The sequence below is a fragment of the Narcine bancroftii genome, chromosome 2, assembly GCF_036971445.1.
Source record: "Narcine bancroftii isolate sNarBan1 chromosome 2, sNarBan1.hap1, whole genome shotgun sequence".
Taxonomy (NCBI): Eukaryota; Metazoa; Chordata; class Chondrichthyes; order Torpediniformes; family Narcinidae; genus Narcine; species Narcine bancroftii.
Window position 1 is genome coordinate 84463095 of NC_091470.1, and position 12301 is coordinate 84475395.

The 12301-nt window shown below is 35.0% G+C and overlaps 1 protein-coding gene across 5 annotated transcripts in view; it reads left to right on the forward strand.

Moving 5' to 3' along the window:
• The window catches only part of ubr1 (ubiquitin protein ligase E3 component n-recognin 1), a 227492-nt gene that overhangs the window by 31044 nt on the left and 184147 nt on the right, over window positions 1-12301 (forward strand). For all 5 annotated transcript variants that reach the window (XM_069917334.1, XM_069917337.1, XM_069917336.1 and 2 more), the window contains exon 4: window positions 7649-7756. In XM_069917334.1, coding sequence (XP_069773435.1) covers window positions 7649-7756 — 108 coding nt within the window. The remainder of the gene's footprint in view (window positions 1-7648; window positions 7757-12301) is intronic.

Below are 12301 nucleotides of genomic sequence, written 5' to 3' on the forward strand. Positions count from 1 at the left end.
GAAGAAGAAGGTGAAGGCCTTACCTGTCTGAGGAGGCCCGCCGTGGAGAGAGAAGCCCGCTCCCTCAGGTCAGTCGAAGTCCCGAGCTCGGGACTACAAAAATGGCTCGCGGAGCCAAGCAAAAGTGCGCAACCGCGCAAGACAAAAATAACACTGACGGGGGGGGGGACCAGCTGAGGAGTCGATCTCCACAGCTGAGAAAGACAGCTACAGCACAACATCAAGAGGAGAATATAGAAAACAACGAAACAAGAAAGAAGAGAGTAAAAAGAAATCAAAGAAACAACAGATGACCAACCCAGAGGAAGAAGAAGAGGAAGAACACAGAGAAATGGAAGAAGAAGGGAAGGGCAAGACAATGGATATATTTTTTTTAAAGAATATATGGAATCAGTAAAAGAATGGCAATCACAAGAATTTAGTGAAATAAAAAGAAGAATTAAAAGTACAGAAGAAAAAATGAATAGATTAGAGATGATCATGTCAGATATAGGAAAAAGAGTGGACCAGGTGGAAGAACGAGAAACAGCCAGAGAAATGGAAGTAGATGACTTAAAAAAGAAATTAGAAGAATCTAATAAAAAAGTTAAAGAGACACAAGAGCTGTTAGCTCAGAAGATAGATATAATGGAAAATTATAATAGAAGAAATAATATAAAGATAGTGGGCCTTAAGGAAGATGAAGAAGGCAAGAATATGAGAGAATTTATAAAAGAATGGATCCCCAGGGTCCTAGGAAGTCCAGAATTACAGGAAGAAATGGAAATAGAAAGGGCACATAGAACATTAGCCCTTAAACCACAACAAAAACCAAGATCCATTTTAGTAAAATTCCTAAGATATACAACAAGAGAAAATATATTGGAGAAAGCAATGAAGAAAATAAGAGAAGACAAAAAGCCACTGGAATACAAAGGTCAAAAAATTTTTTCTATCCAGATATAAGTTTTGAACTCCTGAAGAAGAGGAAGGAGTTTAATACAGCAAAAGCAATCCTATGGAAAAAAGGATATAAATTTATGCTAAAGTACCCAGCGGTACTTAAAATAGTTATTCCAAGGCAGCAAAACAGACTATTCTCGGATCCGGAGGAAGCACGAAAATTTGCAGAACAACTACAAAACAGACAGAGAGATGAAGACATGTAACGAGAGCAAAAATGACCATGAACTATATGTATGTGTGTATATGGGTATATATATATATATATATATATATATATGGATAGATATATATATATATAGATGTGTATGTATATATGTGTGTACATGAGTACACACGAGCCACAAACGAGCCTGCAGCTGATGTGGACTTTTACCCCCTCCATAAATCTTCGTCCGCGAAGCCAAGCCAAAGAAAACATGAGTATGTGTATTTAAAAGAAAATAAAGAGTATAGATAAGAATTAATAAGGGAAAGAAAGGGAAGAGAGGAAGTAAGGAGGGAATTAAGAGAGTGACCTTTGTTGTATATGAAAATTAAAATCTTTTCTGGGGGGGGCTGGGTGGGGAGGAGTTACGGTCACTGCGAAATCAGTTGACACTTGCGAGTGAATTTGCAAATCCAAATGGAGAGGGGAGATGTGGTTGCCCGACAAGGGATAAAGGGCAACTCAGGCAGGGGAGGGGATAGTGGGGTTAAAGAAATTTTAGATAGGAGAATAAGGGAAATGTTTGTTGTTTTAGAAATGTTGTCTTATAAAGTGTTCAAAACAAGAAAGCAGAAATGAATAAGAAGGAAAGGTGATGATGAGGAAACGGAAAGGAAAGATAAACAAAGTATGAAATGGCTATGTTGAACTATATGACTTTAAATATTAACGGAATACATAACCAAATCAAAAGGAAGAAACTGCTAAATTTACTGAAAAAAGAAAAAATTCATATAGCATTCGTGCAAGAAACACACTTAACTGAATTGGAGCACAAGAAATTAAAGAGAGATTGGATAGGACATGTAACAGCAGCGTCATATAATTCAAAAGCAAAGAACAAAGTAACCAAATTAAATTGATGCAAGAAATGCAACTTTTGGATATATGGAGGAAACAACACCCAAAGGAAAAGGAATATTCATATTATTCAGGTAGACATAAAACATACTCAAGAATAGACCTATTCCTGTTATCAGCTCACATGCAAGACAGAGTTAGGAAAACAGAATATAAAGCTAGAATATTATCGGACCATTCACCCTTAATATTGACAATAAAGTTAGAGGACATCCTTCCAAGAATGTATAGATCGAGATTAAACTCCATGCTACTTAAAAGGCAGGATTTTAGAGAATTAATTGAAAGACAAATTAAAATGTACTTTGAAATAAATACGGAATCAGTGAAAGATAAGTTTATACTATGGGACGCAATGAAAGTGTTCATCAGAGGGCAAATAATAAGTTATGTAACCAAGATGAAGAAGGACTACAATCAGGAAATAGAGCAGTTGGAAAGGGAAATAGCAAATTTAGAAAAAGAATTAGCAATGAAGGAAGACACAACTAAAAGAAGAGAATTGGCAGATAAAAAAATAAAATATGAAACACTACAAACATATAAGGTGGAGAAGAACATAATGAAGACAAAACAGAAATATTATGAACTAGGAGAAAAAATGCACAAAATTCTAGCATGGCAGCTTAAGACAGAACAAACTAAGAGAATGGTATTGGCATCAAGGAAAATAGACAAACAAATCACATATGATCCAATGGAGATTAATGAAAACTTCAGAGAATTCTACGAACAATTATACCAAACTGAAAACAAAGGGAAAGAAGACAAAATAGACGAATTTTTAACTAAAATTGAACTACCAAAATTACAAATAGAGGAACAAAACAAAAAGACCTTTATGCAGACACAGCTTCACTTCTTATCCAAAAATAGTAAATCTAGACCAAACTGGATTTATTAAAAAAAGATGAACAAAGACAATATTTGTAAATTTATTAACTTAATTCATGCAGTAGAAGGAAATAAAGCTCCAACAGCAGCAGTTGCTTTAGACGCAGAGAAGGCCTTTGACAGAGTAGAATGGAATTATTTATTCAAAGTACTACAAAAATTCAGCTTACCAGAGAAATATATTTAATTGGATTAAAGCATTATATAAGGGGCCATTGGCGAAAGTGACAGTAAATGGATATATATCAAAACAATTTAACTTAAGCAGAGCAACAAGGCAGGGATGCCCACTATTGCCCTTATTGTTCGCATTAGCCATAGAACCACTAGCAGAACTGATAAGAACAGAAAATAAAATAAAAGGGATAAAAATAAAAGACAAGGAATATAAAATCAGTTTATTTGCAGATGATGTTATAGTATACTTAACAGAACCAGAAATATCAATAAAAGAATTACATAAGAAATTGAAGGAATAAGGAGAAGTGTCAGGATACAAGATTAACGCAAATAATGTGAAGCAATGCCAATGAATAATGTGGATTTCTCAAAATTTAAGAAAGAATCACCATTCAGATGGCAAATGCAAGCAATGCGATACCTAGGTATACAAATAAATAAAAACCTCGGCCATCTATATAAACTCAATTATTATCCACTAATGAAAAAATTACAGGACGACTTAGAGCATTGGAAAGACTTACCACTAACACTAATAGGAAGGATCTTCCTTCTTTGGCTTGGCTTCGCGGACGAAGATTTATGGAGGGGGTAAAAAAGTCCACGTCAGCTGCAGGCTCGTTTGTGGCTGACCAGTCCGATGCGGGACAGGCAGACACGATTGCAGCGGTTGCAAGGGAAAATTGGTTGGTTGGGGTTGGGTGTTGGGTTTTTCCTCCTTTGCCTTTTGTCAGTGAGGTGGGCTCTGCGGTCTTCTTCAGAGGAGGCTGCTGCCCGCCAAACTGTGAGGCGCCAAGATGCACGGTTTGAGGCGTTATCAGCCCACTGGCGGTGGTCAATGTGGCAGGCACCAAGAGATTTCTTTAGGCAGTCCTTGTACCTTTTCTTTGGTGCACCTCTGTCACGGTGGCCAGTGGAGAGCTCGCCATATAATACGATCTTGGGAAGGCGATGGTCCTCCATTCTGGAGACGTGACCCATCCAGCGCAGCTGGATCTTCAGCAGCGTGGACTCGATGCTGTCGACCTCTGCCATCTCGAGTACCTCGACGTTAGGGGTGTGAGCGCTCCAATGGATGTTGAGGATGGAGCGGAGACAACGCTGGTGGAAGCGTTCTAGGAGCCGTAGGTGGTGCCGGTAGAGGACCCATGATTCGGAGCCGAACAGGAGTGTGGGTATGACAACGGCTCTGTATACGCTTATCTTTGTGAGGTTTTTCAGTTGGTTGTTTTTCCAGACTCTTTTGTGTAGTCTTCCAAAGGCGCTATTTGCCTTGGCGAGTCTGTTGTCTATCTCATTGTCGATCCTTGCATCTGATGAAATGGTGCAGCCGAGATAGGTAAACTGGTTGACCGTTTTGAGTTTTGTGTGCCCGATGGAGATGTGGGAAAGGATGGAGATGTGGGGAAAGATAGGAAGGATAAACTGTATTAAAATGAACATTTTCCCAAGGATACAATACCTATTTCAGGCATTGCCAATACACTTGACAGAGAAATTCTTCAAGGAGTTAAAGAAAATAATAAGGAAATTTTTATGGAAAGGGGGGGAAACCGAGGATAGTACTAGATAAATTAACAGAATGGTATAAACAAGGAGGCTTACAACTGCCAAACTTTAAAAATTATTATAGAGCCGCACAATTAAGATACCTATCAGATTTTTATCAAACAAGGGAAAAGCCAGATTGGACTAGATTAGAACTAGATAAAATAGGAAAGAAGATACCCGAATATATTATATAAATGAGATGAAAAATTGGTACAATGTAGGAATTCTCCAGTATTACATCATCTGCTCAATATTTGGAAGAAGATTCATGCAGAAAGGAATAAAACAAATTACCAACTAATACTGACGCAAAATTAGCTAATCCCTTTTACAATAGATAACCTTTCCTTTAGAGAATGGGAGAAAAAAGGGATCAAAAGAATAGAAAATTGCTTTTCGGGAAATAAATTATTATCCTTTGAACAAATGAAGGATAAATATAATATAACTCACAATACAGGGTTGGCATACTACCAACTGAAATCCTTCTTGAAGGACAAATTGGGAAGCAGTCTGAGGTTACCAGAAGGAAGTAATTTTGAATATGTGATTACAGACACAATGATAATCAAAAAATTTATAACAAACATGTATATTAAACTACAAGAAAAGGAGACCAAGGAAACATATGGTAAAACTAAACAAAAATGGGAACAAGATCTAAACATAAAGATAAAGAAGGAAACATGGGAGAAGTTATGCTCAGGAACTATGAGAAATACAATAAATACGAGGTTATGTATGATACAATATAACTGGAATCACAGGCTATATATTACACCTCAAAAGTTAAATAAATGGGACCCATCAGTATCTGACAGATGTTTTCGCTGTAAAAAGGAAATGGGAACAACAATTCATGCAATCTGGACATGTGAGAAAGTGAAAAAATTTTGGGAAGATCTAAACCAGATATTAAATAAAATCACAAAAAGCAATATACCAAAAAACCCAGAGATCTTCCTCTTAAGTAACATAAAAAAACAAAGAATTTGGACTCGATGTGGATGGAGCACAAAAAAGATTTGTTATGATAGCCCTAGCTGTAGCAAAAAAATGTATTATGTCAGCCTGGAAATTAGAAGATAACTTGAGAATACAACAATGGTATATAGAAATGAATAAATGTATAAGAAAAAATAACATATAATTTAAGAAATAATATTACAATATTTGAACAAATATGGGAGCCATACATGAAACATAATAGAGAAAACCTACCAGGGACATCTACCACCTAAAATGACAGAAGGAGAAGAGAATGAAAAGAATTGACTCAGTGGAATTTCTTGTTTATTTTTATTGAGTGACAACATTGATGGGTTTAATGTATCTTAGATTCTGAACTTTAAATGAATGGGAGGGGAGGTAGGGAGGGTGGGATGGGAAGAGGGAACGGGGGAGAAAACGACACTGTATATATTTGAAAAGTAAAATGTATGTATCTTGATCAATGTGGTTTATAGTGTGAAAAATAAAATATTTAAAAAAAAACAGAAGTGCAAGCCATGAAAAGACCAGGTTTACCATGGTGGTATCGTGCATGGCAGACAGGATGAATTTAAGACCCATGATAATCTTCAAACACAAAATTAAACCTAAAATAAAATTCCCTGCAGTTATTTTTGTACATTCTCATAAAAAAGGATGGATGAAAATGGTGTAAAATTATGGATTGACAATGTGTGGAATAGGTGGGCAGGTGGTTTACACAAAGAATGGAGTTAGCTGGTCTGGGATATGTTTCGTAGCCACCTAAATGGTGAAGTCTAAAAGTAGATTAGCACTACATAACACTTACATGGCAGTTATCCCAGGTGGTTTGATATCTATATTGCAACCTCCCAATGTCTGCTGAAACAAGCCATTTAAAGACCATATGCATGAGGAATAGAATACATGGATGGCGAGAGCAGAAAAGTCATTCACAAAAGGTGAGGCAAAGCGATCTGCATTGCTTGATGTACTGTGTTACTTCAAGCTCAAGACATGGGATAAAGTTAAAGTGGAGACTGTGATAAAAATGTTCAAAAAGTGCAGTATCTCTTGTGCAATTGATGGCATGGAAGATGATTTGTTATGGGACACTGAAGCTGAAACCACCTCATCAGATATACACTGGGACCTATATGATGATTGCTTAAACTGTGAGACTATGGATATTCTTGCCGCCATCTTTGCCTCAGATGACAATAGCAAGAGTGATTTTGAAGAGTTCAAAGTGTGTTGCTGTTTTCAGATGATGATGGTGATTTTGAAGGGTACTAATTATGTTGTTTTCAATTAAAATCTCAATGAAAATCTGTTGCAGTCAGGTTTTTTGGTTTTTCAAGGGTCAACTTGTATGCCAAATCTTCTTTTCACAGGTTGATTTATACGCCGAATCAGCGTGGATTGGATTTTGAGCTGAATTTAAAGTCTCAAAAGTATATCCAGTGTTTAACTTGCCCCCCCCAAATTTTGAGAGTTTTTTTGTGTTTCACGACTCAACATAATACATGCGAAATATACGGTAATTGACTTTAGTGCTTGGGTAAAAGCCTGAATAACAGCTACCATATGCAGCAAGGCCGTCTCTGGCTCTGAGTTTATATAGACTTTGCCAGTTGTGCAGAGAGATCATTTTTCTCAAGCAAAATATTTCAGTAACAATTGGGTCCAGAGCAGTGATTCTCAACTTTCTCTTCCCACTCATATCCCACCTTAAGCATCCCTTACTAATCACAGAGCACCGATGACATAGGGATTACTTAAATTGGCATGTGAGTGGAAAGAAAAAGGTTGAGAACCACTGGTCTAGTTGTTGGGAGTTAATGAATGTTCAGAGCAATGGCTGGAAATATTCTGTTCAATTTTTCTTTCCAGACTACACAGCAAATGAAAATCTTTTTTGGTATGCTAATATTTTGTTTTAAAATTATTGATGTCAGTAAAATCCTAAAATTTTTCTGATCTTTTATTGAAGCAGGCATTTCTGTTGCATTCAATACATTGTATGGTTTTGGGTTTTAGATGAATTCTTCTTTTGGAGGAGGGTTTTGTGACTGTGGTGATATTGAAGCCTGGAAGACTGGGCCTACTTGCATGAAGCATGAACACAGTCCCTCTGAGGATACCACGGTAAGATGTTGATACAGCAGTGTTCAGTCTTTGTTAATTATAACTTGGTGACAGACTGCATGGTTACTGGTAGAAAGTATCCCTGTAACAAAGTCAAAATATATTCCTATGGGATGGAGAATAGTCTGAGAGTTTACCACACAACTGCAAATTCATAATTTTTAATTGTACTCTGACCAAGATTTAAACAGCAGGATGAATACAATAGATTAAATTCTGTGCTGATTACATGATCTGGATTTTAAGTGATTTCAGTCTGTTTCAATAGGCCCTTTCAAACTGCCCTGTAAAATGGGGTTAACGGGCAATTTGCCCAGTTAGTGTCCCAGTTAAGCAGCATTTAGAAAGGGTCCGACCTAGTCAACCCTGTCAGAATCCAACTGGGTCCCTGATGTACCTTAGAGGTGGTCAGTGAACCCAGTTAATCTTACTTAAGTTGCGTCCGTGGGCGATTTGAACAGGAAAATAGCCAACTCGCTTATTCTGGTGATGTCAGTGCTTGTGTGCGTGCAATCACAAGAAGCTTCAGTTATAGCAAAGAGTACAATATAATTTAGATAGACTTGTTATGAATTAACTGACCCCCGTTAGTACTAACACAGGAACAGCAATGAAAGATTCGCCAGTGATAAATTTAAAATAATAGGTTTTTTTTAAACTATTAATCACATAACAGTTCTCACTTAACTCTAAACTTAAACCCCACTATACTCTAATGTAATTGTACAAATGTGTGTATTATAGTCTAAACTATTTCAGTTTAAACTTGTCTGAAAAGTTATTTTTAAGGCCCAGTATTTTAGTCTTTTTTTTTGGAAAATTTTATTTATGATTTTTCCAGACTTGGACTCAGTTATCAACATTATAAATGTCAATATTAACAGTATCAGCATTTTTTTAAATTTTTAACTCTATGAACTATATCAACTAAAATATGTACAAACGTTTCTCATTAAATTTACGCAGTGGTCTTTTCTCCCTTTTTTTTCCCCTTTCCATCCCTCCCCTCTACCCACCCCCCTCCAAAACCCATAAATATTTAACATATAATAAAACCATAAGACAATATCTTCACACAAAGGAAAATAAACAAGAAAAATGCATCATCTATTTATTACACACTGAATCTAGTTGTTTTGTCTTATCATTTTCATTCTCATTCTTGGGGATGGAGGTCGTAAGCAAGCTCTCTGATATGTTCCATGTATGGTTCCCAAATTTTTTCAAACATTGTGACTAATTTTTTAAATTATATGTTATTTTTTTCCAATGAAATACATTTATTCATTTCCATGTACCATTGTTGTATACTCATGCTCTCTTCCATTTTCCAAGTTGACTTTTTGCTATCGCTAAGGCTATCATAATGAATTTTTTTTACATGTTGTCCAATTTGAAGCCTAATTCTCTACTTCTTATGTTACTTAAAAGAAATATTTCTGTTTTTTTTTTGGTATTTTTTTTGTAATTTTATTTAGTTCTTCCCAAAACATATTCACTTTCGTACATGCCCAAGTTGCATGTAATATTGTTCCCATTTCCTTCTTACAGCAAAAACATCTATCCGATAATGTTGAATCCCATTTTTAAAATTTTTGAGGAGTAACCAATTATACTGTATCATATGTTACCTTGTGTTTATTGTATTCTTCATGGTTCCAGAACCTAACTTTTCCCATACTTCATTTTTTAATCTTTATGTTTAGATCCTTTTAAACATTCTGCGCTATTATCTTATAGTCTGAGTAAAGTAGAGATATTGGTCAATATGATGCTGGTGTTGATGGATCCTTCCCCGTCTTTGGTATTACTGTAATTATTGCTGTCTTACATGAATGTGGCAAGTTTTGTGTTTCTTCTATCTGGTTCATTACTTCGAGGAGAGGAGGAATTAATAACTCTTTAAATGTTTTATAAAATTCTATTGGAAATCCATCCTCTCCTGGTGTTTTATTGTTCGGGAGCTTTTTTAATATATCCTGTACTTCCTCTATTTCAAATGGTTTTATTAGTTTGTTTTGTTCTTCTTCTTACAATTTCAGCAGTTCAATTTTAGCTAAAAATTCCTCTATTTTATCATCTTGCCCCTCATTCTCAGTTTGATACAATTGTTCGTAAAATTCCTTAAAATTTTCATTAATCTCTGTTGGGTTATATGTAATTTGTTTGTCTTTTTTCCTTTTTTAAATTTTTTTTTATTTTTCCCACTATAAACCATATTGATCAAGATACATACATTTTCCTTCTTAAATATATACAGTGTCATTTTCTCCCCCCCCTTCCCACCTCCCCTCACTCCCTCCCTCACCTCCCCTCCCATTTATTTAAAGTTCAGAATATAAGATACGTTAAACCCATCAAACAATGTGGTCACTCAATAAAAATAAACAAGAAATTCCACTGAGTCAGTTCTTTTCATTATCTTCTGCTTCTGTCATTTTAGGTGGTAGATGTCCACGGTAGGTTTTCTCTGTTGTGCTTCATGTATGGCTCCCATATTTGTTCAAATATTGTAATGTTATTTCTTAAATTATATGTTATTTTTTCTAATGGAATACATTTATTCATTTCTATATACCATTGTTGTATTCTCAAGTTATCTTCTAATTTCCAGGTTGACATAATATATTTTTTTGCTACAGCTAGGGCTATCATAACAAATCTTTTTTGTGCTCCATCCACATCGAGTCCAAATTCTTTGTTTTTTATGTTACTTAAGAGGAAGATCTCTGGGTTTTTTGGTATATTGCTTTTTGTGATTTTATTTAATATCTGGTTTAGATCTTCCCAAAATTTTTTCACTTTCTCACATGTCCAAATTGCATGAATTATTGTTCCCATTTCCTTTTTACAGCGAAAACATCTGTCTGATACTGTTGGGTCCCATTTATTTAACTTTTGAGGTGTAATGTATAGCCTGTGCATCCAGTTATATTGTATCATACGTAACCTCGTGTTTATTGTATTTCTCATAGTTCCTGAGCATAACTTCTCCCATGTTTCCTTCTTTATCTTTATGTTTAGATCTTGTTCCCATTTTTGTTTAGTTTTACCATTTGTTTCCTCGTTCTCCTTTTCTTGTAGTTTAATATACATGTTTGTTACAAATTTTTTGATTATCATTGTGTCTGTAATCACATATTCAAAATTACTTCCTTCTGGTAACCTCAGACTGTTTCCCAATTTGTCATTCAAGTAGGATTTCAGTTGGTAGTATGCCAACATTGTATCGTGAGTTATATTATATTTATCCTTCATTTGTTCAAAGGATAATAATTTATTTCCCGAAAAACAATTTTCTATTCTTTTGATCCCTTTTTTCTCCCATTCTCTAAAGGAAAGGTTATCTATTGTAAAAGGGATTAGCTGATTTTGCGTCAGAATTAGTTTTGGTAGTTGGTAATTTGTTTTATTCCTTTCTGCATGAATCTTCTTCCAAATGTTGATCAGATGATGCAATACTGGAGAATTCCTACGTTGTACCAATTTTTCATCCCATTTATATAATATATGTTCAGGTATCTTCTCCCCTATTTTATCTAGTTCTATTCTAGTCCAATCTGGCTTTTCCCTTGTTTGATAAAAATCTGATAGGTATCTTAATTGTGCGGCTCTATAATACTTTTTAAAGTTTGGTAGTTGTAAGCCTCCTTGTTTATACCATTCTGTTAATTTATCTAGTGCTATCCTCGGTTTCCCCCCTTTCCATAAAAATTTCCTTATTATTTTCTTTAACTCCTTGAAGAATTTCTCTGTTAAGCGTATTGGTAATGTCTGAAATAGGTATTGTATCCTTGGGAAAATGTTCATTTTAATACAGTTTATCCTTCCTATCAGTGTTAGTGGTAAGTCTTTCCAATGCTCTAAGTCGTCTTGTAATTTTTTCATTAGTGGATAATTGAGTTTATATAGATGGCCGAGGTTTTTATTTATTTGTATACCTAGGTATCGCATTGCTTTCGTTTGCCATCTGAATGGTGATTCTTTCTTAAATTTTGAGAAATCCACATTATTCATTGGCATTGCTTCACTTTTATTTGTGTTAATCTTGTACCCCGACACTTCTCCATATTCCTTCAATTTCCTATGTAATTCTTTTATTGATATTTTTGGTTCTGCTAAGTGTATTATAATGTCATCTGCAAATAGACTGATTTTATATTCCTTGTCTTTTTTTTAATCCCTTTTATTTTATTTTCTGTTCTTATCAGTTCTGCTAGTGGTTCTATGGCTTACGCAAACATTAAAGGAGATAGTGGGCATCCCTGCCTTGTTGATCTGCTTAAGTTAAATTGTTTTGATATATATCCATTTACTGTCACTTTCGTCAATGACCCCTTATATAATGCTTTAATCCAATTAAATATATTTCTCTGGTAAGCTGAATTTTTGTAGTACTTTGAATAAATAATTCCATTCTACTCTCTCAAAGGCCTTCTCTGCGTCTAAAGCAACCGCTACTGTTGGAGTTTTATTTCCTTCTACTGCTTGAATTAAGTTAATAAATTTACAGATATTGTCTGTTGCTCGTCTTTTTTTAATAAA